The 27729-nt window shown below is 47.2% G+C and overlaps 2 protein-coding genes across 2 annotated transcripts in view; one reads left to right on the plus strand and one right to left on the minus strand.

The window, feature by feature from the left end:
• Positions 1 to 27729, minus strand: part of LOC139052522 (hemicentin-1-like) — a 118631-nt gene that overhangs the window by 62866 nt on the left and 28036 nt on the right. The gene's annotated exons all lie outside the window — the stretch shown is intronic.
• Positions 701 to 18620, plus strand: LOC139052532 (uncharacterized). The gene is made up of 6 exons (XM_070529646.1): positions 701 to 1964; positions 3587 to 3696; positions 9108 to 9217; positions 16039 to 16197; positions 16720 to 16817; positions 17454 to 18620. Exons 1-6 carry the CDS (start codon positions 1564 to 1566, stop codon positions 17908 to 17910), a joined length of 1335 nt encoding a protein of 444 aa, XP_070385747.1. The 5' UTR covers positions 701 to 1563; the 3' UTR covers positions 17911 to 18620.

A 27729-nucleotide genomic window follows, 5' to 3' on the forward strand; every position in this document is an offset into this window, starting at 1 on the left:
TTATTGCAGCGATCACGGTGATCTAACGTTCTCTCTTGAATGCAACAATTCTCTTTCATATCGGTTGAGCGATTTTCTCATGAAATCATTTATGCATTTTACATGCATTTGAGCAGCCGGCATCGAAGAAGGGACCGAGCTAAAGCTTCCTCTTATTGAATCACACCGGTTCTTTGAAAACACAAGAAAAATAACGCTGACTATACCGAAGCCCGCGGCCGCGGTTGTGCACAAATAAACAGAAAAACAACAAAGAAAGGGAACCCAATGCAAGCTTTGCGGGAGCTGTTATCTCGGCCAGACATCTCACCCGGAATGTCGACGAGTTGTCTGGCAAGGTGTCTAGAAAATCGTGGATTCATTGCAAGTCGAGCAAATAGCAGGTTGTCTTCAAGATAACGCTGACACATAAGCGCGCTCGTTTCCAAGTGCCTAGGGGAAGCAACAGGCTCAGGGTATGCTTCTTTTTATTGTGTTTTCTTTAGTTGTGCGTCATTGCATACGTCACGGCGCGAATTTCAAATCTTTAAGGTTGATACGCCACGTGGTGGCGAAAAAAGAAACTAAACGCATGTCCAGAATTCCTGGGTATGTTCTTCCCCAAAATTATGTGTACTACTGCCGGCAATATGTTGCATGTGATAACATCAAAATCTCTTTTGCGAATGGGCATTCTTTTCAACCCTTTGTCAACTAACCGGCTTTAATTATGAAGGACGTCAACTCGCTTGGATAACTTGTCATGTTTCCAAGACAAATACGTTTCATTGGTGGCGGTTGCCCTACGTATACACTGCCTGAACTACTCCGAGTTTGAAGGCAATTCATCGGTTTCTTTATCGCCTTAATTACCTTCCCCGTGGCCGACGCTGCTTCCTCTTAGCCGCGTACTACCGTAGGAGAGACGAGGACGCTACGGCAGTACAGAATATGTCGGCGCTCTTGCTTGAGAACACCTACGAACTTTCGCTTATCAGGATTCCCTCCTTTAAGGATACACAATTTTGCCGCCGCATGCTCTGTGCACAGGTGTTGATCAGTTCATTGTGCACGACTGAGAAGCGAGACCACGAAGAATGTCTGGCGTGTGACTGCATGAAAAAGATGATAGCGAATACATACAGGAACCGATGCCCCTAGTATGTTGACAAATCACCGCACTTTCGACGCATACCGTGGGAATTTTCTTGTGTCTTACATAAACTATGGCAGAGCTCCTCACCATCGCTGGTTCCCCATTGCCAGAGTTACCTTGCAAGTCGAGGGCGTTTTCGCATTGGCGACAAACTGGCGTCATATTCAAGTTCTGACTATATTGCATCAACTCCTGGCCAAGTTCACTGCGTCACTATTCGCAAAGTGACGTCACGTAACTGAGCATATCACTTTTCTTCGCGCCAATTTCTGGGAACATATCAGCGTTCGCGGCGGCAGCACCACCGCAGAACGCACTGACACATCGAGCGCATCGAAGAAAGAGCAGCACGCTACTTTAGGCATCGAGCGCTTCTTGCTGCAGCGCGTTCACCTTTCAGCGCTCCTCTTCGTGCTCGTGAAGTGCTCATGGAAACGGCAATGCTCGAGAGGGGGGCGTCGCCGAGGCGTCTTCTGTGGGCCTCCATTGGCAGGGCAGCAGAGTGCACTCGTTCACCGTCTTTTAATGATTCTGGCCCCTTCGAGGAAGAAACGGAAAGCCTCCCACGTTGCCTTGAGGAACTTCCAGGCTCCCGTTATCACGAGAAGGGCGCAATTACGCCACTAGCACAATCTTCAAGAAACTTCCGGCGGCCGTGCGTCACGTCTGTGCCCAACCTCATCGCCGAACTCGTGACAGCGGCTCACTATAAGCTGTTGCAGGACACCATGATATGTTGCACATATCAAAATGGAATCGACAGCTGCAATGGGAACGCTGAGACCATCGTCGGCAGCGATGGTCGTCTGTCGGCTAGCGTGGATGCAAGGTATGCTGTTATCTCAAATGGCTGTTTAGCTGTTCCTTTCGCTGTGATATTCCTGCTGAAGTGTTGGGCGTGTTCGGACTACAAAGCTTTCAACCAAGGCCTGATGGATGTAAGGGCGAACGATGCACTACCATTGACTCCAATGTATGAACTCGAAAATGTAATTCCTGCGCTGCTCAGTGGCTCGCTTTGCATTTTGTACAGCGAAACTCTTAGCCTCTCGGTAGTCGGCATTTCTTGGCAGCGTCCCTTAGCAAAAAATCTGAAGGATGCTTACGCTTCGTCTTTAAGAGTGGAGCGTGATAGCATTGAAAGATCCCCGACGGCCTCTCACGCTTCCCGGCAACTGCAGCTTATGTAACCATAATGCTTACCGCGAAACGCTGGCGACGAACGCTGTGTACGAAGGTATTCCGGTATAAACGCGGCCTCTTGCGTGAGCCGATCCCGGAGGTTGTGCGCAGCCGCGCCAAAAAATTGCTCATTTACAGGTTTCTCATATGGTTACGCACTTTTATTTTGGTTTAAAGATTTAACGTAAAGACTTGCGCTATGTTTAATTAAATTTCCTTGTGGCCTGTCATTCTGAAAATTTCAAGAAACAACTTTGTCAAGAATGAGAAACTTTAGTGGCATAACGTTGTGGCAGTATAACTCGCATATTCAGCATGTCATATCGCAAGGCGTGGCGTATATATATATGCCTAAATATCTGCGGAAATTCTCGCTCACGGGCGAGTCCGCCGACACCGTATTATCTGCAACATGAGGCCCTTAACACTCTCGCGCTGAAACACGGGCCTATCCCGGCGGCAGTGCAGGGCAGGAGCAGTGGTTCGTACCCCCTAACGCAGAAGCTTCAAGCACTCGACGAAGTGAAGCGGAACATGCATGCATTATATGGAATAATGCACAACACAATTCGTTTCAATGAAGAGCTAGTACAAAATAAGCATCCAGACATTATAATTCATAAGGCGCTCCTGATAAGGACAAGCACGTAGTGCTCCCCGCATGCGTTTCCGTATAAATATTAGTGTTACGCAAGCTGCCGTGGCGACCGCAGCTTGGGAGCTGCGGAGTGACGTCTCTAGCCTTTCGTGCATAATAGAACCAGCTTAGCAAATGATTTCATTGTTGTTGCAACACCGCCATGGGTACGCAACGTATAGTTAGGACTCCCGAGCAACAGCGTGAATATGAGGCGTGTTAAAGGCAAAAAAAAGGCAGTGCCACCAGCGGTGGCCTGGTGCCAAAATTACAATTACTCAATTACAATTACTACTCTTACTCTAAAGCATTGCGTACCCTCCTCAACAGTTCTAGTGGTTTTCAGCAGCTTCGCTGGACATACACTTTCGCAGGGCTGGGATGGCAATTCAGTTCGTCCCTCTTCGTACTCCCGCCATCTCTTGTTATCATATTTATTGGTGCCACTGAGGTCTTCGAAGACCAAGGCATTGGTTTCGGAAGGTAAAAATGGCCGCATTACAGCGATGAACCTTCAAATGAAGGGAACAATATACAACAGTACTCAATCCCGCCATTGGTTGGATGCTCGACCGTTGGTTCCCATTAAATGTTCATTTTGGTGAAAGAAAATGCTTTTCTCCCTCGTGCAGTTCCCGCTGCATTCACGTTCAACTTCACGGCATGGAGGGCCTGCAGCGCTACTTCGTCTCCGTGGACATTCAGATTTATGACGAGACAAGTGCCTCGTCTGACGACGTCTGTGAGTTCGAGGGCGCGTCTCATTCCTGTTCAAAATGTTTGTAATATTTTTTTTAGTCTACGGCCCTAGAACCATTCTGGCAGGAACAAATTTCCTGCAGCAAACGTATATAGTGTCACGTTGTAGTGACGGTGAAGAAGGGAGAAAACCATGGCAAAACTGATCAACGAAACTAGCATTTTATTCGGCGAGCTTGTGCCCTCAAAAGCAGGCTACGCTCAAAGAACGTTAGCGGCGAACACAGACGGCGATAATCGAAAATGATGTGCCGGTCAAGCGCGTCGGCTTTTATACACGAGCCATCGAACGTTCTAGGGAAATCGCTGATGCCCGCGTGTCCCTCAGAAAGTTCTACACCATTCGCGTCGCGCATACATGCCATCAGATTACACATGGTTCGGTGACAAGAGACAGCCCTAGAACCATCGAAAACATTCCAGAAACTTCCGATACATGCAGGCTCGTCTCGCGCCAAGCAATAACATTTGTTAGACGGTGACAACACTCACCCAAAAAATACAAGTTCACGTCTCAAAGCCCTCCTCTCAAAAAGCATCGTTCAAATGCTACAAATAACAGAGCGAAACACAAGGACGCTTATCAAAGAAACAGTCCAAAGATAAACATGTCCGCCTGTCAATAGCGTAGAAAAACGCAAGGTTCGTGCGACAGAGGCTGGTCCGCGCCAGTTCGAGCCGGGCGTACAAGCACTGGTGACTTAAGAGCCGTTCACAGTCCGACGTAATCGGCGCGCGGGCGAGTCTCTCGACGCCGGGCGCATCAGAGTGCGTTCGCCACGTCAGGTTACGTTGGTTGCGCCAGTGCCTCAAGCCATCGGTGGAACTATAGACGCTTATCTCGCCAGCGTGACGTAACGTGCACGCGCGCTCACGGTACGTCGGGCTATGTTTAGCCCTTTACTGAGGCACGCTATTACGTCAATCTCGTAAAACCTTTGATATACTATGGTTGCGAGCAAGGCTCGAAAGTACGAAAGTACAAGCCCCGCATGGGTGAGGTGTTCAGTTGAAGTGTAAAAGCACTCGCAGGAAGAGGCTGCTGATTGCGCAAGTGGTATAGCTTGGGCACCTCGCATGCGAGTAAGCTTTTGAACGTGGCGCTCAAAAAGAGGGCGGACAAAGCAAGGCCGAGCACGAAGGAGGATGTATAAACCAATGTCGTTCAATTTACACGGAACGGTGGGGCAGGGTATAAGCCATAACTGCCGTCAATATGGAATATAATTTGGAGAGGTCGTATAAATTCTGGAGTCAGCCATTGCGGAAGCCGTGCCTATAATTAATGCATTCTGCTAGAATTGAAGTAACGATTTTCTACTTTCACGAACGCTTTTTTTGCGTCACATGCTGAGAAAACAGTGCGTTTGTTTAACAGTATCGGTGCCTTATTCTGTTAAACAACGTCCTGCTGATAAGCACGAGGCCGAAGTTTCCATTTCCGGCTCGAGCGTCACATCCGGAATGCACACTCATGAGCTTCAGTGTTGCAATAGATCCTGACAAGTGAATAAGTTTGAGTAAGTGAGGTTATTTTAGAGTCGCTGGCTATCACTGTAGCGAGCGCATTCATGCTTTTTGACAAGGATTGAAGCGGGAGACATGAGTGCCACCGTGGGCGTTTGTTCGTAAAGCTATTCCAAGCTGTTTCCATTGCATTTCTGCAGTCAGTCCTCCACGATTGCAAAATTTTTTGGGACACCCCACTTCACCTCTTTCATGCGACGTCACCAAGACTGAAAAGATTTGATATGACGTGTACACATTGATTATGCGGCAGTAGACGAAACAGAAGAAAAATTATTTCCGTTTTTACACATTTTTTTGCCATTACTCCTCCGCTATTGGTCAAACATATTCGGGCTGAGCCCACTTATTCTGTCTGAAACGCGATGTCACCAAACTGCCAAAGCTTACCACGTTAAAGTGGCGTGTGCGCATTAAAGATGCATTTGTATGCTGCATAAACTGGTTTTGAGAGCGTAGCTCTTAAGGCCCGTTTATAGTCCGACGTTATCGGCGCGCGGGCGAGCGTCGTTCGCGGTCAGTCACGCTGCGTCGGTTGCGCTGCGCCAGCCGAGCTGCCATCCCTTCTATATTTCAACGCGCGCGCCGTAGGCTGCTATCTTCGGAGCATGCGCAGAAGGTTCTCCAAGTCGCGCGCCGTCCGCAAAAGCCGTCTGTGGAGTTGTGTTGGCGCCTTTTTCTTCGCGCGCAATGCATTGTGGGTCGACGCAGTCGGCGGCGCCGGCGTGCGAATGGAGCAGGAGCCAAATTTGCGCCGGGCCCGTCGCGGCGCGCTGGCAGCCGCCGGTTACGTCGGCGCTGCAGTGCGTCGGACTATAGAAGGAGTTGTTTTCGCCAACGTAACGTAGCGCGCGCGCGCGCGTTACGTCGGACTATAAACGGCCCTTTAGGCTTCCGATTCTCCGTCGGTGTCGGCGGCGCAACCGAGCGAACGAGCACAGTGAAAGCTGAAATAGGGAACGCGTAGCGAGAGATGAGACGCTAGCCGCGAACGTCGGAGACCAATGTTACCGGCCCCTCGTACTCGCTGGAACCTGCCCGACCACTCGATGCGAACTCGTACGTGGTCTCAACCAGACAGCTCGTTTCGTACTATCGTCTGCTTGAGTGAGCTCTAGCTCGCGCTTGTTTCGTTTGCTTGGTTTGGTCTCGTTCGCACTTGTTTCGATTGTCCTGGTTTGCGATTGTTTTTTAGTCTGATTGTACGGCGGACGCGCATTGTGTAGTACTTTTTAGGAAGCTACGCGACACCAGCGATTACACTTGAACCTCCGGCGAGTCTTGTATAACCGCCGGCGAGCTTGACTCGCCGATCAAATTTTTGACGACAGCCGACTCTGCTACATTTCTCTTTCAAATTCTCTGCCTCAATATATCGCGAAATGCAAACACGTATAGAGCTGCGCTCAAATTTTTCATTTAGAGAGTACCGTAATCGTCGCTAAAATTTTATTTCGGAATAGCCCGAGAAACACTGGCTACTCGGAGCTGCTGGCCAGCGTCAATTTATTTGCGTTTAATTAACATTTTCGTTTAATTGTAACGTTGTGGAGCTCTTGCTGCACATTCACAGCATCGCTCTGCCATGTTTCCTTCGCTGAGGATCCGTTTCCGCTACATTTTTAACCTTCCATTGCACTCTGCCTCCATTTTCGACCAGACACCACAATCTATAAACAAGGGGAATCCGGCGAATCGGACGCGAGCACCACCCTCCTCATTCGATTATCTACTTGCACTGCACTAGCTCGGCCCCACCGAAACCTTTTCTACGGCCGCGTGCTCCTCTTCTATTGTCAGGCAATTAGACGAGGATAGCCGGTCAAGGTAGGCAATGCTATTCATTTTGAAATTAAGCAAAACTGACCTCCTATAAACGAGGAGAGCGTGATTGGTCGTTTCAAACAACGCTGCGGGTCGCCGCCCCGTGCTTGCGTTGGCGGTTACGTAAATTTGACGTCAGGATATTGGAATAGTTTTACATTATTGGGTTCAGGTTTGACAATGTCACTTTGCGTTCATGCGTTCTATACTTAAGCTAACATAGCTTACGTAAGCCACATAAATGCAATGCCCTACAGAGCACGGTGGGGGCGAAATGTGAAAACGCCCGTGGTTCCGTGCATTGGCGTCTCTAAGAGTTTGGGTCGGGCATGAAATAAGTGGTCGCTGGTCTTTGCCGTCGTCCGACTCATCCACGCTAAAGACGTTGTTGAAGGGAGGGACCTTACTCTTATCGAGAACGAGAAATACGGGTTTTATGTACAATATTTACATGAAGACAGGAGATACATTTCATCAGGCTAGCATGACTGCAAAATGAAGCACACCGAGAGCCGGAAACGGCCGCTTAAAAACCCTCTGTCCTCCCTAGGTCCCTAGGTGAGGGAAAACTGCCGTTGAACCTTCGTCCAATGAGAGCGTCCAAAGGCGTCGGGGTCGTAGTTGACCCGCCTTTGAGGGGAGTGTTCACACACTCACTTCCTCACTTTGGTTTCACTGAACTCACCGAGTGGATAGGGTCCACGTAGACATGGGTGATCACGCATGACCCCAGTTGACGCCTCTTGATTAAGAGCTGACTTTGCAGTTAGCCGCCGCGTCTGTAAATCGACTGTGACGATTTCTGGGGCCCGTGAAAAAGCACAGCAAAACACGATTTTCCAGGGGTTCTTTTGCTCCAAGTAGACCGTGAAGGCGACATCGAATAAACTAACAATACTCAGTGACCACGTTCGGTAACAATACTCGAACGCGGCTAGACTTGCTGGTGCCGTTGGCTGTCCGAAGGTGGCGCATTGTTGGCTTTGCAAAGCGACTCGTCTTAGCGGGCCGGGACGGGTTCGAAGGTCGCTACCCCCACATGTCGATCGAAACAGCTGCAGTAGGCTGGGAAAGGTTTGCAGGTCAGTACCCCTGCAGGTAGATCGTAACACTGCATGTTGGAGAACCGCGGGGGGTCAAATTATTCCGGAGTCCCACACTACTGTGTGCCTCATAATATCGTGGTTCAGGCATGTAACACCGCCAAAATAACATTCGTATTTTTAATATTAAACATTTTGGTAGGCTTTTCCTGCTGCAAATAGTAAATTTTTTTTGCTGTGGCTGAGTAGGGGACGGCCACGAATGCTAATAGTCTTGAACAAGATGAATAGAACGAGTCAATCGTAAAGAACACTCTTGATGGAAGGTTAGGATCTCTTCCTTTTGTGTAATGTACTCGTGTCTCGCATAATAATCAGTACTTTTATTTTCGCCTGCTTTGTTACTAAAGAAGAACCCGAGTAATCTATGACTGTTATGATAGCTTACTTGCAAATAGTGCGTGCCCTCTTCTGTGCAGCAGCCAGAACTGGAAAATCTGGTTGGAAAGCAAGGCATATTCCCGGTATTGCTCTCGAACATATTAATCCTCCTTGGTGATATCTGCCCACTTCTCGGCCAGCTGAGTAGAGCTTCGTCACTTGCGTTTCACAAAATAGCAATAATGTGGCCTAGAACTCACGCTTTTGAGCCCTGTGCAGTTGTGCGGTGGCGCCAGTCTACGACGACTTATCTTGTTTCTTGAACAATAAGGGAAAGCCCAAAATAGCACTTTTGTTTGGAAAAGGCCTTTTTTCAAACATGCGCAGAATATTGTTGCAAATTGCATATTTTTCTAGATAAGTCATTCGGCAAATAGACCACGGCTCCAGCTTTCATTTTTAATTTTCAATGCTTGCTCCCGGACTCGCCATTTCTTAAGTTTTCGAAGTTTCTTGCTTATTTTTCAGCTTTACTGCTGGCGTTATTATTTACCCCCTATATCCACGAGTGTGAAGTGGTTTGTCTTGCTTAAAATCGATGTCTTCACTTTTCACGCAGCGTCATATGTAGCACTGCAGCCAAATCGGCTCGATGGTCTCGGTTGGGCCAAGTCAACCCTGCACGTAGACCTGTCTGCGCATCTCAAGGAAAGGTTGCGAAGATCGTCGGTGAGTGCTGTGGCGCGTATTATTTACACCATAAACTAAGTGAACAGAAAGGTGCGTTTGCGATTTCAATGCACACATTCGGCAGGAAGCTTAGAAGGACATTCACGCTATACGGCTGTCTTAGGTCACGGAATTAGTGTGCGCAACCCGAATCGTGCTGTAACTGGCTGTGATCAAAGCTGCCTGTGAAGATGCAGGGGCGCTAACATTAGATTTTGTGATCGTAAGGTGCTCTTTATTTTCATGATTCTCCTGTAAGACCACTTGCCATGAGCTGAACGATGAACGCTTCAGTGCACGTGTGTCCGTGCATACTGCGAAGTTCCTTTCTCATCTTTCATTCCTCTTTCCTCCGTCTCATTTGCCGCGGTAGCACAGTGGCTATGGTGTTGCGCTGCTGACCTTGCGGTCGCGGTTTTCATCCCGGAAGTTGAGGCCACAGAAAGCTCCGGGACCGTGTAGTGGGCGCACATTAAAGAAACCGAGGGGGTCAAAATTAATCCGAAACCCTCCGCTGTTGCGTGTCTTGTAATCACATCGTGGTTGCGGTACGTAAAGCCAAGAATTTAGTAGAATGGAAACTTTGGTGAGCTGGTAATTCATGATTGGAAAGGCTCCTGTGTTGTGTTCTTTGCCTATGATCTCGTCTGTTTAGCGCTGTAGCTTTTTGAAGCCAAGAATTTAGTTTTTGAATTTTACCCCATTCCCCCAGTGCGTGGTAGCCAAGCGGGCTTTATTTGGTTAGACTTGACCTTCTGGCCTCTCGTATCACTTCCCTCTCTCACCTCAACTAGTCTGGACTGCTTCGCGCACTTGATTACAGGTGTATAAAGTTTATAGCGTGCTCCTGTGACACACCCATTGCCGCCACTGCTGATTGGGGGCCCTACCAGGCGATGATTCAGATTGGAGTGGTGCGCATGCAGATGGGCGAATATGTTTGTGAGATCCTCTAAACTGCACGTCTCTGGTAACGTTGATGGACGAGATGACGTCATGTTTGATGGCAGTGTTGAGCACGCTTCAGGATAGTTTTCTTATACTAACCCCCTCTACATTGAAATTTTCGCTGAATAACCATCTTTGCGATGCTTCAGAAGCAGAACTGTTGTAAGTATTCAGTGCCTTTCTCCGCCGGATTTCTTTGGCGCAGCAGGTGATTGGCTAGCAGCGCTGCATACCGAATGCTGGATGACGTCAAGGAGAGGCTCGCGGCGTGTGAGCAACGCAACGTCATTGCCTTTCTTTCGGCACCGACGAGTTACATTGTAATGGCCTCCACTTCGTCTGAAACGCATTTATATGCAGCTCTTCCCCACTGGCATTGCGAAGATTGTGAATATACGAGTATACTCCGCCATTGCGTGTGCTTTTTTGGTGGTACTATCGACTCAGGGTGGTACTATCGTTCGTGGGTACAAGTTACTTCGTAATGGAATAAAGACGTATGAAATTTGCGCACCACTTGCTATTCCCAGCATATGTGGTTGATTTATTCGTGTTAATGTTGTTGGACATGTGCGCAAGTGGATCCGAGTAGCTTAGGGTACGACTTTGTTCGCGATTAGCTAATCCCGTGGGGTAGCTAGAACGTTCTACCGTCTTTACAATATTAACTCGCATTACAGTAGTGAGCTCATTCTCATTGTTCGTCCGTGTGAGTATACATCTAGGTCACAAAATATGTGTTTTACAGAGCGCCATTCCGTTTGATCATTAGCAGCGATGTAAAAAAAAATACAGGGTCTCTTGAGATCGCTCATAAGAGGTTGACGGCGAAAGCCTACTCTTCCTCCTCTTATCACTCGCCTATTTCTCTTTGCTTATTTCTTTTATTCATTACTGCTCACTAATGAGCATTTTTAGTCGTTTGTCATCAATTGTGGTGTTTAATAGTCATTTCTAGTCATCACAAGTCATTAGTAGTCATTTCTGTCATTATTACTCATTACTAGATATTTCTAGCCATTTCTAATCAATTGTGGTCACTACAAGCCGTCGTTGTACATGTTGGTCATATCATAGTCATTAGTAGTAATAAGTCAGTAGTCATTAGTAGTCATTACTAGTCATTCTTAACTTCTACCAATCTCAATTATAAGGTTATTACTCACTATCAATCATTTTTCATTCTTTAATCTGTCTTTATATGGCATGATGACGCTTCGGCGGACACTCCGGCGGTCAGGTCTTTTGGTCAGGTCAGGTCATTTGGCACCCATAATTTTCTACTCACCGGAAGTGAGCCTCCAACCTGTGGTAGATGCGGGGAGAGGCTGTCCGTACTCCACGTCCTCCTGGAGTGTCGGGGAGCCGAATCTGAGACATTTTTCCATAGGATACCGGCAGCACATTCCTCTCCATCCTGCAATGTTTCTTGGTCCAGAACCGCTTTTTAATAGTCCTGGGTTTCCTCAGAGATGTGGCCTTACATGTAATGTCCCATACATTCGTAGCGCTTCCTCTCTTTAGAGGATGCCGCTGGGATAGTTTTACTGTATAGCACATGCCTCCAGGCCCTTGTGTTTCAAGGTCTCTGGTGAGGCAGTTGTGCTCTAGCTAATTTTTACATCTTACATGTTCTGCATATCATATTCTTCCGCACTGCAGTGTAAGGCTCATTGTACTGATCATTAGACGTCGCCATAATCTTATTGCAGTTAGAATTTACGCACTTTACAGCGAATGTTTTAGGCCCCTTTACAGCCTCGTCATATCAACCTCACAGAACTCATCATTTCATCGTGAAATCAATAACACTGTCTTGGCGCTCTTTGGCCATATCTGGCCCTTGCGCCACTAAACAACCCACATTCATTCATTCATTCATTCATTCATTCATTCATTCATTCATTCATTCATTCATTCATTCATTCATTCATTCATTCATTCATTCAGGTCTGCTCACACAAACCACTCCATGAGCCTACAAAGGCTTTAGCATTAAAACGGGCGGCACTCATCGACCAAGACCGCCGTACCTGCCAGTCGTAACAGTGCGATTACCTACCTCGTTTTGTTTTCCGAATAGATGCACTAGAGCGTCTACTCTACATGCGTGAAGATGGAAAGCACAATTAAAGTTAGTGCTATAAAACTCGCATAACCAAGGATTCGGCACACCAACTACTATCGCCTAGCAGCCGTGAGTGATGACAGCCGTGGTATGCAAGTGCTGCTTTTGGGCGAATTATCATATTGGGTATCTTTTTAGGAACGCCCGGAAGAAAAATACTTCGGGATGAGCTCTTGATCCCATATGAGCAATACTTCATCCCGTGGCAGCAAACACGTCCGAATTTAAACATTCGGAGTCGACGGTAACAGTCAGAATTCCGAGGCAATATTATAGTCGGACGATTTGCGGTTGAATTACAGTGTAGCTTTAAATATTCTAGGGTATCAAGAAGTCCCGACGGCTTTACTATTAAGCCGTGCTAACCGCGTCTGGAAACAGCCCGAAATTACAAAATTGCCATCATCGTAATATATACCTGACGCAATCGATGGCAAAGTGATAGATCCGAGCCTGCAGGAAAGTCGCTGCTATTGATCGGGTGGTGGGCGAGCGTTTTAATCGAAGGGAGATCGAACTCGTTGATAAGATTAAACGCTTGTCCACTGCTTCAATTCCGGCACGCATTTTTCTTCACCTCGACCACGCAATCAGATACGGAGAAGCGCCAGCTCCGGCATTGGCCAACGCACTTGCTCTGCGCCCTTGACAATGCAGCGAATCCACTCACCCTCGGCGTGTGCAGCATGCAGCCGTGCTATCTACCTCAGCTGCTCTCCCGCTTCAGAACAGACCTTCGCAGTTTCTTCCTGTAGCTCAAATAGCACAAAGACATAGAAGAGAAAACACCCACACAGGCATGCAATTTGCGCTACAGGAAAAACACTGCAAAATGTTACACCAACAAGCCCAAATATCTACACTGACAGACATTCGCTAGTGATTCTCCCATTCTGCCCTCCTGCAGTCTTGTAGCCCTAATTCAACGCGTCGTGTGCCGAAGAAATCTCATACCAGCCAGCTTGAGAAGCGGCTGTTACGTGGCCCCGCAGTAGGCAAGAACTGAGCTGCGTGTAAATGGCCGATTACAAAAAGAAACAAACGCTGCGCACTTTGTTGTTCCATAACAGTTGCAAACTTAAATCGACTGCTTTCATTTTTTATGTAGAAAATACTGCAGTAATCGGTTAGTGAAAAAAAGTTATTGAATGAAGTGTGTTGCCCAGTTAACAAAGCGATTGTTCAATTACAAAATTACGAACAAACGTAATTGATTATAGGTAAATACATCGAATTCTTCACGCTCAAGCCTGATTACTACATTCTTTTTATACTGTTACTTTTTATACTGTTATTGTGCAACAAAGTAGCCGCCTAAGTAACCTGGAAGGAAGTAGCCGGGAGACCTGAGAAATTATCAAATATATACCAATTGGGGTTGTGCTCAGTGGTTCCCGAAGGAATAGAACGTTTGCAGTTTTCGAGCTAAGGCGTATCCGCAGGTGGACTTTACTGTAGCAAGTTGTGTTCATCGGTTCACCTCCCCGCTTTCATAATCTCATTTCTCTCCACCAAAAATTCAATGAGCATTGGGAGGAACATGCTGTGAAATTCAGTATTTAGGCGCGTGAGGAGCGCCGTAATATATTGCTAAGCGCGTGTGAGGGACCTTTGAAACACTCTTTCGAGCAGTTACGAAATTTTGTAATAGTAACGGTAAGAAAATTGTAGCAAATTGCTACCTAAATCTTCACGCACGTGTGCAGGAGACCTTCCCGCAGCTTCTAATTGACCGAAAAAAGTAGCTTAGTTGCAGTGTTAATTTGAGAGCGTTATTTATAAGCGGTTGCCCTTTCAAGAGCACCTGCTCAACAGTTGTGGCTATGCTCGTATGCAGACCAGGGGAAGTGGGTGAATGAGGCTGGTGAGAAATTTTTACAGGAACTGGAAAAATTTCTTTGACTGGAAAATGACCGTGCAGGAGCGCCCTGTCTGCCTGTGTGCTTCACATTAATCTGAGCCCCAGTAACAGAAGATTACCAAATTAGTTTTATTTTTAATATGCGAGAATAATGGGTAGCACATACATGTTTCCCTTTCTGTGAAACCCGTGCCTGTTTTCTTTGCAGCTTCGTGCTACATTCCGCTGGGACAGAATGTTTTCTTTCATACGCTATATGCATTGCCTGATGTCTTTCATATAACTTCCTTTGTTGGATCCTGTGGTTTCCGATGTTGACGATTTTTTTTGTTCGAATTTTGTCCATGCGTCCGATATGCGCAGGAGAGCATTTGTTCATTTGCAGGAGGATACGGAGGCATTGCATCCCTTTAATAAGGAATTGCTGATTCCTACGCATTTGATGATTCTCCACTGCATTAAGGCATATTTGTATAAACCAGTGACAAAGTTCCTAAATATTTTCTTCTGACGTGTGCGTCACGTTGAAAATGTGTTCTTCTATTAATATTGTCAGTGCTCCAGTTTCTCATTTCTCAGTTTCAGTTTTTCATTTGGTCATTCGGGCAGAGTTGATGCAGTTCTGCAAAATTCAATTAGACTGAAAACCATATTTTTCTCCTTGTAAGTTTTTTACCTAATCCGTTCTCAGTTACATTTTCACTTAATCCGCGGTACTTATTTAAGTATGTGTAAGCCGTATATTAAATAGGGCGAAATTCAAAACGAGCGCTCATGTACATGGACTTAGAGGCGCATTAAAGAGTCCGAGGTGGTCAAAATTCACCCGTAGTCCCATCACTGTGGTGTGCCTTGTAACGAAAACTTGATTCTGGCGCGTAAAACTCCATATATGTTTATGTAAGTTGTGATGGTTGGGGTCGGGCACGAAATAGATGGTAGCTGGCCCATGCCGTCGTCCAACTTATACACGCTGAGAACGTTGTTGAAGGGAGAGACTTGTTGTTGTCGAGAACGAGGAATATGGTATTTATTTACATGAAAATGTTACAGTTCATCAGTCTAACATGACTGAGAGGAATGCACACTCAGCAGCCGCGCAACAGCTGCTTATAAACACTGTCCTCCCTAGATTTCTAGGTGAAGGAAAAACGACCGTTCGACCAAACTGAGCGTGCAGTCATCGAAGCCGACCCACCTTTGAGGGGGAGGGTTTACGCACTCACCTCCACACAGGTTCCACTGACCACACCGAGGTGAGAAGGTTCTCGCAGACACGTGTGCTGCCCCGAGCAGGCTCCTCTTCATCCCAGTGTTGACCCTGCAGACAATGGCCGCCGCGTCTGTCCATGACTTCTAAGCCCCGTGAGACGGCGGCGCGATATCTTCTCCCAGGAGTTCCACCCCTTCAAACAAACAGTGGCAGTCACGGGAAATCCACTAACCATACTTGGTCCACCGACCGCGTTTAGTCATAGTAGCGCCGAGGGGATGTTGACGTGGCACATCGTCCTTACAAAATGAGTCGCCGCAGCAGGCGAGGAAGGGTTCCAAGGTCGCTTCTGGGAAGCTCGCCACCTCTGCAGCTGGCTGGGAAAATTTTGTAGGTCGGCACCCTTGCAGGCGGTTCGTAACGTGTCAAATCTTACGAAAGATTAGGTAATCAATACAAAATTTGAAACGCTCTTGTCTTTAGCAGCCCCAGAGTATCTTCAGTTGAGAGAGGATATGCTGAGAGGATATGCTTCTGGTAACTTCCTCGGGTATTTCCCAGTTTTCCTAGTCGTCGGGTTTTTTCACGCTACGCTTACGTTTAGCTTTATCTATTGCTCTCGAGAAAATTTATAGGTGTGGGTCAGTAATCGTTATTATTCGCCTCTCTAGTTTAGGGTTCGTGCGGCTCCAACACACGCCGACATCCGCTACCAGGCGACGGTGCGCATACTGCAACTGTCGGAGGACTGCTGGCCTGTCGGCGCGAAGCCTGTGTTGATCCACCTCAAAGAGGGCTTCGTTCACGAACTGCTTCCCGAGAGCCCCCAGGTGAGACCATAGCTGAGAAGGCAGCCTCCCACCTTTCTAGGCAGAAGTTGCGGCCGCAGCTTGTGTGGCAATGACTAGAGTGAAAGTTGTCGCAAATAGGTTCATAAGTGTCTGGCATATGCATTACCTATGGAAGAATAGTACCCGCCGCGGTCGCCGAGTGGCCATGGCGTTGTGCTGCTGAGCTCTAGGTCACGGGTTCGACTCCGACCCAGGTGGTCGCATTTCGATAAGATAAGAATGCAGCAAATGCTCATGTACGTATCTATTTAGGTGCTCATTACAAAGACAAACCCAGGTGGCCAAAATTAACCCGAGGTTTTGGCACGCAGAACCTCAGAATTTAATTATTGATAGGCAAGTTGGCGTAGTGCCGTGACTAAGACACCTTCCCAATGTCAGAATTATTGATCGAGCAAATATTCACTTCCTTAATTTCGTCTTTTTGAGGCAGTGCAATGATGAATATAGGTGTAAGTCACGAAATGGGACTAAATAATGTTGGTCGATCTTCTTTTGCAGACATTGAACCAACCAGTAGTGTTTCCTGGTGGAATGGAGGAAGTCGCATCTCTGGGCGATCGCAAACCGGTCACTCTCACTTCATTTGGACGCTATAGGTTGGTGAAATTACTATCATACTTTAGGAAACGACTGCTCTTTCTTTTTTTTGAAAATGAGGTTTCTTTCTTAGCTGACACTGTAGCTTGCTGCAAAACATAGGGGTACTACTGCCCAATTTCGTGACGTGTGTTGAAATTGGCGGATTGATTCTTTAGTGAAACTGAAGTGAGTAGCCTAATCGTCCTTGAGAATGTTTTAATATGTAAACACAACACTAAATAACGACCACCATTTATTGCAATACCACGGCATTTTAACTTTCGAAGGAAACACGGCGATTATAGGTTAGCGTGAAACGAGTGCGATTTCCTGTGCCATAAAGCATCTGTTCCTCCGTTTATACGGCACAACGATAGAAAGCGTTCTGTCACGTTTCATTAATTCACTAGTCTGGCCACCCATTCGCTTGAGTCTAAAGCAGTGGTCAAGTACTGCACTGCTGAGATAAGACTTGAACAAGGGACGCGCCAGTCTGAACGTAGCGTTTCGAAAGGTGGATTTGCTTTCATCAGAAGCAAGCCTTGGTCCTGATGAGTACAGTCTTCGCAGGAACACTGGCTTGAGGCTGAGACTTACCATGTTCTCCCGCCATTAATGCCCAGTAGAAATAAAAATGGCCTTCCTTGTTGCAGCTTCCCCTCCCCGTCGACGTCGTTTCACGACAGCTCTCCGTGGCAGGAAGGTTTCGATGCCCGGGGCACGCACGGACAGAATTTGTTCCAACGTGAGATCCTGGCAGAACCGGTTGCTGTGCGGTTAGGTCACCAGGAAAAAGCACAGCTTCCTCGTTTTCATTGCGTAGTCGGGAAGGGCTTCACGTCTGAAACCGCCTCCTGCGACGATTTCCCTGTGGACAGGGGCCAGGTGACCTTTTTCCGGGACCTGGACAATGAGGCCCTGATGCGCCTAGTCCATCTGGACCAGCGCCGTGCTCCGACCACGCTGCCTACAGGGAGCCGCTGGCCGCAGTACCGGCGTTGTCCCAACGACGAGAGGCATCCGGCGGTGCGGTTCGGCGCCGGCACCCGCGAAGAAGATGTCTTCCAGGGGCGCGATGCTTGGCCATCGGCTGAGCCAAGGTTTTTTTAGCATTGTCTTAAGCAACATTTATTCATTCGTAAATTTCTTTACCAGCCTTTTGCTAGTACAATTATGTTCTCTAGTTTACTTTGTAACGATACATTTTTGTTTGACATTGCGCCGTTGTGTTCGCGATAAACGCATCGTAGTGGCGTTTTTAATGTCAGCGTCAAATAAAACGCTGGCGCATGGCCGAAGGTAGTTTTCTCCGAATTCTGTAGTGATCTTCGCTGTTTGTCTGCGAGGATGCGTGCTCAAGAGGTTTCCAATTGCTTATTTCCTTGCTGTTCGTTTTCTCGTTTTGTCGCTAAAGCGACAAAACGAGACGTCATAAAATGGTCTCAACTATCTATACAGGTGCAGTAGCGCATTGTTTGCAGCCGGTGCAGTTGAGGTGACCGCGCTTGGCATCAAAGAAAAGGCACCGCGATATGTCTCTTAGAAGCGCATCTTCGATTCCTGCAGCCAAACAGAATATGCATGGCTGTCTCTGAAGGTCACTGGTAGAAGGCGCACTCTACCTTTGGCCTTGCGCTCCAGTTCTCGCATTTAGTTTCAAGCCGATATGATTAACTCTTGCTTTTTACATTATAAGTTGACCCTGTCTGAGGGCATTGACTAGTCGGTCCTTCTACAAGAAACCAATAGTCGTTTTTAAATTTGAGCTTGTTACGTCTTCTTGTTTACGTGCGTATCTGAAATAAAATAACCACATGGTATTTTTTATCGTTTATCAAAAAGTGCCATGCGCAAGCGTGCATAGCTGGCTGATGCTGGCCGGCACCACGGTAGTCGATGAGGATAGCAATAGGGGCTTGTTGGTACGGCATATCCAATTTTGTTATGGCGCAAGCTTGACAAGGACAAAAGAAGGCACATCAGGCACACCTAATAAATTGGTCAGCCTCTGTAAAACCACAAGGCCGGAAAGAATCCCACGTAGCGCATGCGAAAAAGAACATAAAAACAAATTCGTTGATTGCATCGCCGGCGTGGTATACCGTATTCCTCTCAGCTGTGGACAATCCTACATCGGTCAAACAGGTAGATGCATAAATGACAGGCTACGAGAACATAGTAACAAAGTTAACAACGTGGCCGCTGACGGCTTTCTTGCCATCCATTGCCAGAGACGCAAGTGCAGACCAAGATTTAAAGAAACAGTGATCATGAGTAAAAGCAGGTGTGAAATGACGCGCTTGATAATAGAAGCCAGACACATAGCAACATTCGGCGATGCATGCGTCAGTAAAACTTACATTTCATTATCATCAAAAGAGCTGAATTATCTTTGTTCGCGTTGAACGTGTACATGTCTTTGAATATGTGAATCAAAAACTGCCTACGTGTGGTTCCCAGTTTATATCTTGTTTATTTTTCCAAAAATGTTACACGTGGTGTATGACGGGTCGAGGGTGTATATATAGCGACGAGAACGAGAAATGAACCTGTTGTTGAAAGTAGCGCTGTGTGTGTCTGATGTGCCTTCTTTTGTCCTTGTCGAGCTTGCGCTATAACAAAATAAGATATACCACGGTAGTGTGTAAGCGCTTGCTGCTGCTCCTTTTCTCCAACGTAAGGAACGCTTCTCGGCAAGGAAATTCCGGAACCGGAAGATACTACACAAACCAAGACGGGGACCTGCACATGTGGTTCCCCTGTAGCAGCTCTGTGCCAATAGACAAGCCGAGAGCGCAGGTGTCAGAAACGATCGTCGATTTTTGCTGTGCGGTCAAAACGAAGCTTGGAGCAACGCTAAGCGAAGCTGGACAGAAATGTCCGCAAAAATGCCTAGCGGTAGACAGCACAGATTTATTTACGGTTCGAATTGTTTCAATACTTTCTTTCAGTGCACTGATTGTCTGAAAGCGGAGCAGAACTATCTTTTTTCTCAACTTTACCTTTAAATTTCAGTAATTGTGATACTTGTTATAATGGCCGACTCAATTCGCCTAAAGGTGTACATCTCTGAAATTTTAATCTCTCGGTGGCTGTCGCCACTGCATCATTGCGCGCATCTGTGAAAGCGACAGCGGGCACATACGGGGCGCAGATCATCCTCCTGTTCGAGCAACGACTGCATATAGTCTGTTCCATTGAGCTCGACGTAGCCCTTGCTACTTACCCACATCAACGCTGCTTCAAATGCGCGCACGTACTTCTGAGCCAGCGCCACGTAACTCCCACGAATCTGCTGCGCTTGATCGGTTCCACGGCTCGTACGCGCACGAAATGGATACAATAAGCGGTGGCGAGATATCGATGAGCTCTTTAGCAGCCGCTGCTATTTTGCACAGAACTGAAAGCCTAGAAGGCTGGGCAGGATACTCCGCGAGCATGCGCATAACTGCGAGTCGGCCTAGTTGGAACATATTCATATTGATACTTTTTGTGCGCAACACAAGGACGAAGCGCTCGTCCTTGTGTTGCCCCTATTCTTCGTCCCTGTTTGTTTGCGCACAAAAAGTATCAACATGCGCATACCATTGCGACTTTCGAAATGGTGCTCCGTGATAAAGCGCTGATCCGTCGGTCCACACTCCTGTGAGATTATTAATTGGAGAGCAGGAAATCATTGTCGGAAGAAACGCCGATAGTGCTCCAAGAAGAGCGAAATTCTACTGGCATATGTCCGAGAAACTAGACTGATCAACGTTACGTGACCTATTCGACACTCAGATACACAGGCCCAACGAAAACCAATCCCGCATGTATCGACACGACCACCACCATCTTGATAGAAAAGTTTGAAATGTTCTTTTCTAAATACGTTTCAGTATGTCTTTATCGAACACGTGACAGCTTCTTATTTCCTTGTAATATAGAGAACACGCGTCTAACTCCCATGTGTCGATGCTATGAGTTAGCTCTTTTTCATCACGACAAAATAGTGTAGGCTTGGCGAAGGAAATTTGGTGAAGCAGTTTCTCTCCGACTGCTCCTTAGGTCATAATGCTCATTCACCAGAACAATCTTCCGGCTCATTGCATCTAATAGCCTCCAAAGAGTATTAAAGAATCGTCTCCATGTAGGCAGGACGTCTTTGCCAATGTTGGCTCGTACCAAGAACAAAATATTGAGTGACTTGCCTCGCACATACCTTACGCAGTCATTTCGTGGCGGTGTGGTCAATACCCCTGATGTCACGTGGACAGACTTGTAGCTGTTGTGGTGACAATAAGGTAGCCAACGCCACACGCCTTGTGTCGTACACTCTAAAAACATCTGAAGTACCACCAGAGACAAACCTATACTGCAATTCTCTACCCGAAGCTGATCCAGCATTTGAATCGTAAACATTATTTTTATTTTCCTGATATTCACCCCCGATTCAACTCCAGCTGGAGCGTTCCCATAATCATGGTACGAAGACGAATTTAGGATGATCGGTTAAACATTCCTGTTGTGGCCGGAAATTAGCAAAGCAGTCCTTATACGAGCTTCGTGGTGGCAACGGCATCCCACAAAACTTCTCTCTAGCTGTGACAGAGCCGCTAATATTTCACGTGTTTCCGCGAGAGCAGGAAAACATCCTGTTGTACGTGCTGAGGCAGTGTAGGTTCTTTCAGCAACAGGCGCTCATAAGTGGTTTTTAGCCGTAACTGAGCGGCAGGCGACCGTTCAGGAAGCCCGGACCTGCTTTAGATGCTCCCTTCTGTGAAGAGTCCTCGTTAGTGCCCAACTTTATCTTGGTGTGGCCCACTGGGACTCTTGGGAAGACCAGCAATTGACGCTGATCGTTTTGCTACGCTATCTTTTATTCGCTTTTTTCTAATGCTTGCCCACTTCAACAAAGTGACGTCCGTTTAGCTTCTGCCAGCTTCGCTTCTTTCGCGTTCACGTCTTGAGAACGTAGTATTCAGGGGACACTGTGCGACAACTTCAGCGTCGAGGACGTACCTCCCTTATGCCCCCTTTCCCTGAGGTAGTGGCTGTACAGGACGGCCATGCCGCTGTCGGCTGGCCCATCGTCTTGGGAAAACAGGAGTGTGAAGCTAAGAGCAGAAAGGCTTACTGCAGCAGAGCTTGGTTTTAACGAGATGCTGCATCGCCACTGGAGCGGTTGTCCGCGCATTTCCGAAGATGGACTTTCTTGCACGTCATTTTTTGTCAATATTTAAACAAAAGCAAATGGTTTGAAGTAAATAAACGCGAAAGGAGACAAACTAGAGGCAGCAACATCTCATTGCCAGCCTTAGTAAATGTAGTTATAGCTGTCGCTGCTTCCTTTTGTTACCCTTTCAAGCGGCAATGCTAATATCACTGAAAATGTAAAAACACGTGTCATGGAACCAGGAGGCGAAAGAAAGGGACACCGGGAGAATTCGCGATGCGATTGGTAGTTTTATTTGACGCCTGTACGTGCTCATTAGTTTTGCTAGGTTTGGTGGTTTATTTCTTCCAACTAATATTCACTTATGTATGCTGTATGTACTACCACCCTTGTGGTGGATGTGGAAAAGCGGCCCTTTGTGGAAAGCCCCTTGTGGAAAAGTACCCCCAATGACTCTTAAGCCCAATGTCAATGATAACTATGTTAACTTGACCGCTATTTTAGGCCAAGATATTTCGTTTCGGACTGAAATCAATTGGGGAACGTCATCATCATCAGCCTATTTCATGTCTACTGCAGGACTAAGGCTTCTCCCTGCGATCTCGAACTAGGGCCCGCGAATTTCCTAATTTCATCGCTCCACCTAGTCTTCTGCCCTCCTCGACTGCACTGCCCTTCTCTTGGTGCCCATTCTGTAACCCTAATGGTCCAACAGTTATCTATCTAACCTGAGCATTACATCACCTGCCCAGCTGCATTTTTCCCTCTTAATGTCAGTTAGAATATCAGCTATACCCATTTGCTCTCTGATCCAAACCGTTCTTTCTGTCTCATGACGTTATGCCTAGCATTCTTCATTCTATCGCTCTTTGCGCGGTCCTTAACTTGGTCTCCAGCTTCTTTGTCCATTGGGGAACATTGTCACCATAAAGTTTCATAAATCGGTCTCCGCGCATTATGAAAGTGCGAAAAGAAAGATTTGAAAGTATTAAGGTACTTAACTTCAGAAGGCTCTAAGGTGCACACGTAGCACTAAGCCTGGAAAAAAAACATGTTGTTACAGGGCTTTCGAAGAATCTATAGTAACATAGCAGCGAATAAGAATAGCGATATGGGAGAGTTGGTTTAAGTCCATGGTGTAAAATTTCTGCAGCGCGAAGCCCTGAAGTGTGGAAAGCTTGAAATGGACTAGGGAAGCGCTCGTGTTTGTCCTCTTGCAATCCTTCTTCCTTTCTCCTTTTTGGCCTTTCTGTCCGCACTTCAGCGTTTCGCCCTGCAGAACTTTCACACCATGAACATGGCAGGGTTAGAACTGGGATTGGTACAGATTAGAAAGCACAAACGTCCAGGAGCATAGGTTTGTTCGAACGTGTAGCGGCGTCAACGTCGGGGAAGAAGAGAACGGCGGCTGGCTTAGCACGGGACATTCCCTTGGAAGCGAAGCGGGCGCGTGGCTCGGATCACGCGCGGCCGGCGTGAGCTGGTCGGGCTATTTCTTTCAAGGAATGACCGTCAGCTAGGGCATTCTGCTCAGTAAAAATATGGTCCTGTATATTGTGGCTCATCGTCATCACTGATTTTACACACCAAACGTGCGTCGTATAAACACCAAAAAAATTTTTCGAGCCAGCTCGCAAGCTCGGCGGTCATAGAACCCAAACTAATGCAAGGTGAGGTCAGTCCTTCAGCTGCTATTAGTTCCAGGTGTGAATGGGCTTGCAGTGAAGGATGCTCATTCCTTTAAATTGCCTTAGGTTAGATATTATTATAAAAAGTTTTAAAGGAGCTCTGCAACGCAAACGTTTTCCGTTTCTTTTGTTTCAGTTATCCGGGCCGCTCGGCGGCTCGGCTGCGGAAGCAGGTAGAACGCGATTGTAGGGTTTTGTTCCTAAAATGGATCAGCCGGGTGGAAATGCTTTAGGATCCCTGAGGGAAGAAGCACACTTTATGAGAGAAACCCTGTTACAAAGGGCGAGCTGCGGCGTCTTTGAGTGGTACGGTTCAGCTGTCCCACAACACGAAATCCTGTTATAGTCGTGCTAGTTGAGCTCACAACCGTCTAAACCAATTGGAGGTAGCATACCCTTTGAGTTACAGGTTCTGCACAGGCAGCAAGCGTAAAAAAAAAGGAACAACTGGAGCCCGAAATGAGGCTGGCGCACTCATGCCGGAAGGGAGCGATTAATGGCATTATGTGTCTATGGCCTTGACGGGACCAACAACTGTTGAAATCGCGCAGTGGGATTATGATGCGGAACAAAATGCCGCCTCTTCGATTGACCAAACTACCGCGATATTATCAGAATAAGGAAGAATATCATTTTTAAATATGCAGAAGATGGTGCAAAAATGCAAAAATCATTCAAATGGTCACTGCTGTGAGAGGTCGTCAACAATGCAGTCCCAACGATGTGACTTCGAATTGATCAGCTGCGCTCGGCTTTCATCTAAAATTACTTCTACGCGACTATTGAGATTATTGCACTTGATAGTGTCTATGTGCGACAGGCCATTTGTAGAAAATCGCCGTTGCTTTCACTGCATCGATTTCGCAGACGAGGAGTGTGTCGAGGAACTCAGTTTATATTATCTCGCATCACCTACACTGTCACCTACGCTTTTTTTAAGCAGTGCAGTCACGCCATGGAGAGTACACAGGATTTCAATCATCCGTGCACCGTGGTATTTCGCAGAAATTTGGCACAACCACAGCAGCATTTGAACCACGGACCGCCGCGTGGAAGACCAGTACTCTAATAACTACACCACAAACGCGTATATTTGAGACGACCTTTCTGGTTGCTTAAATTGAATTATTGTGTTCTTACGTCAGAAAGCCGTGATATGATTATGAGGCACGCTGTAGCGGGGTTCTGCAAATTAATTTTTACCGCCTGGGGCTACTTAACGTGCACCTAATGCACGGGTACATGGGCGTTTTCGTATTTCACGCCCGTCGTTAGCTGGTTTATGTAACCAGAAATGGTCCATTGAACTTGCAGTGGATGAAAATGCTTATATGAACTGGACACTTTCTTCTTCCATTGAAAGTGGCTTTGCACCTCCGTGTATGTCCGATCGACAACAGTTGCGCGCACTGTATGGATTGGGTGCCACACGTAACATGTGGCAAAATTTTCAAATTTACAAGTGCAACGTAGCTGGACAGAACCATGGTAATGCTGTTTGCCGTCGCATGGAGGTCAAACTATTTTTCTTATTTCGCATTATTACATAAGTACTTACTGTTTTAATAACTTTTTACACATAATCATCGAAAAAGCGCCGATGAGAAAATTGCAGACCACCCTGGGAAACTACCGATACAGCTTCCTGCTGCTCAATACGTGCTACATAACGTTTCTTTTTTTTTCAAATTCTGAAGAAAGCCCGCAAAACACTCCCACACGCAAAAAAAAAAAAATGCCGCCTGACTAGTAACGCGGCAATTTTTTTGTGCTTGGGGCAAATGGTAAAAATTGATGTTTGCGTGTAAACATATATATTGCTACAATGTGGTTGTGCAAAAGGCAGGGTGTTAATCGACTGCACAGAGCTTACTTCTTTAGCTTTTTTTTTCCGTACTACAGCAGCCTCATTTTTATGAAGGCCGAAATGTAAACACGCCTGTTTGCTGTTTGCGTGTGCTCAATAATAGCGCCAGTTAAAAAGCTGGTGTGGTGTAGCTGTTGACCCAAGCTTTCGTTCGGGACGGTAAACCGCAGAAATCGATCTTTTCAAGGTTTCGTGTGAGAGCGCTTCAAATGTCGGCGTTACCTACGCATGTTTGCTTTTATTGGGATTAGCATTCTTAGGGTACTTACGCACTTTTTGGTGGTTTTTCTATCAGTATGTCAGTGCTTCTGACCGTTTCCCCATGAACTTGGGTCACTGGATCGTCCACGGTGTACTAGGTGGAGCGTGGAGCTGCCTTAATGAGAGAACCGAGTTCGAAACCGATGGTTTGGACAGTTTGGGTCATGGGCATGAGACACTGCTTATGCGTCGCTCTTCAGTGAGCCCTGTTTAACCCAACTTCGATCACTGCGTTTGTGAAACTATAGGTATAACCTCTTTGATGTGATCGCTGGTTATGTCCCACTGGGCGTCTGCCGATATTGAATGTACAGTCTTGGTCAAAAAAATTGGAGGACGCTTGAGTTTCGCCTTCAAGAGTGGAACGCGATAGCGTTGTCGCACCCCGTTCGCACCGCCTACTCAAACGCGCTACGCCAGTCAAACGTCGCGATCGGCACAGATAACCGGGCCCCGACGCGTCATGAAGGCGGAAGCGATCATGGGGCGAGTGGCGCTCCACGTGTCGGGGCAGCGCCATACATTCCGAGGAGGGGGTCTTCTGTTTTTGCCGCAAGATGGCTCTGCGTGTGCGCAGAGCGCAGAAGAAATTTAGCGGAAACGTACTTCGCTACTCGTGAAATTGCGACTTCTGTAAGTTACATGGTCATAATTACCGATATACACCGCAGTATAACTTTCTACTGCACGTTTCTAAGGCAACACTGCATTCACTAGAGGCGATTTTGTCCCGTTTTGAAGGAACGAACTCGTGGCTGAGTGGTAGCGTCTCCGTCTAACACTCCGGAGACCCTGGTTCGATTCCCACCAGCCCATCTTGCAAGATGTTTTTTATTTATGAAGTGCCTTCTGGGATTTATCGCTCACGGCCGACGCCGCGGACGCCGACACCGACGCCGACGACACCGGGTTTTCTGCGACACGAGCTCCTTAACGCTGTCGCGTTAAAAACTTGAACCCGCAGTGAACGGTCGGGGAGCAGCTGCGCTCCGCTACCGCAGCGCTGCCACCGCCGGCGCGCACCGCTGCTCGCTTGCGCCGAGGATAAAGAGGGCGAGGGAAGCATGTCTCTTACTCGTAAGCGTCGTTTGATAACAGCGCTCGTGAAAAACTAGGGTGGCAAGCGCGGCGCGAACGCGACTGTACCGGCTAGCATGCCGTTTGCAGCGTATGCTGGATGAGCGGGCGGGGGTCTCTGGCGGCCGCTGTCAAACGCGATGCGCTCAAATTTCGCAATTCCGAGTATCGTAATCATCCGTTAATGTTGTTCTGGACCAAATTACAGGAACAACGCTATGAATAGTCCTGCGCATGCTCGAACACGGGCACTTTGCGAGGATCGTAGCTAAGATCTGACTTCCGCAGCTGAATGATATATTAATGCGCCACAATGGCATCTCGTATTTTTAATCACGAAAGTCACAAGTGGCAAATAATCAAGAAAGCGTAAGCTTCAGGGCGTCACCTGAATCCCTCGATGAAATCACAGGAGGAGCATCCCTTCAAGGCATCGAGTCTGGCTTGATCTGTGGTTGCCCCGAACAATTACAGCCTGCGCATGTGCTTGACTGCAAACAAGCCAAGGTCTCTGTTTGAAAGGACGCTAAGTGCAACCCATTTTTTTAACTGCCTGTGAAGCCCTTTCTCGTAGAGAAGAACGATACTTCTTTCAGTGAACCCGTGACAGCGACAGCACCGCCGGTGTGACGCCTTCACTATGCGAGAATCCTATAGTCTATAGTATATAATCCTATTATTCAAACGCGTAGTGACCAATGCAAACTGGATGAACTTACAGTGGACTCATGTGTGCATAAAATGGGCCCTAATGACTATGAGGCATTGTGCACGAATATATAAAAAAAGGCGAGGTAGTGCGCATTTTCCGAAATGCCGAGGGACTGGGACTAACTCAATCGGCTACTCAGGCAGGGCAAACGTCTTCTAGTCCCAAGAAG

The sequence above is a fragment of the Dermacentor albipictus genome, unplaced genomic scaffold, assembly GCF_038994185.2.
Source record: "Dermacentor albipictus isolate Rhodes 1998 colony unplaced genomic scaffold, USDA_Dalb.pri_finalv2 scaffold_26, whole genome shotgun sequence".
Lineage (NCBI taxonomy): Eukaryota > Metazoa > Arthropoda > Arachnida > Ixodida > Ixodidae > Dermacentor > Dermacentor albipictus.

Excerpts from the sequence above, each read along its gene's own strand:
- LOC139052532 (XM_070529646.1), top strand. The coding sequence starts at position 1,564 with ATGGAAACGGCAATGCTCGAGAGGGGGGCGTCGCCGAGGCGTCTTCTG. Across the intron at positions 9,218-16,038 it reads AAAGGTTGCGAAGATCGTCG|TTTAGGGTTCGTGCGGCTCC; the intron begins GTGAGTGCTGTG and ends TCGCCTCTCTAG. Across the intron at positions 16,198-16,719 it reads TGCTTCCCGAGAGCCCCCAG|ACATTGAACCAACCAGTAGT; the intron begins GTGAGACCATAG and ends CTTCTTTTGCAG.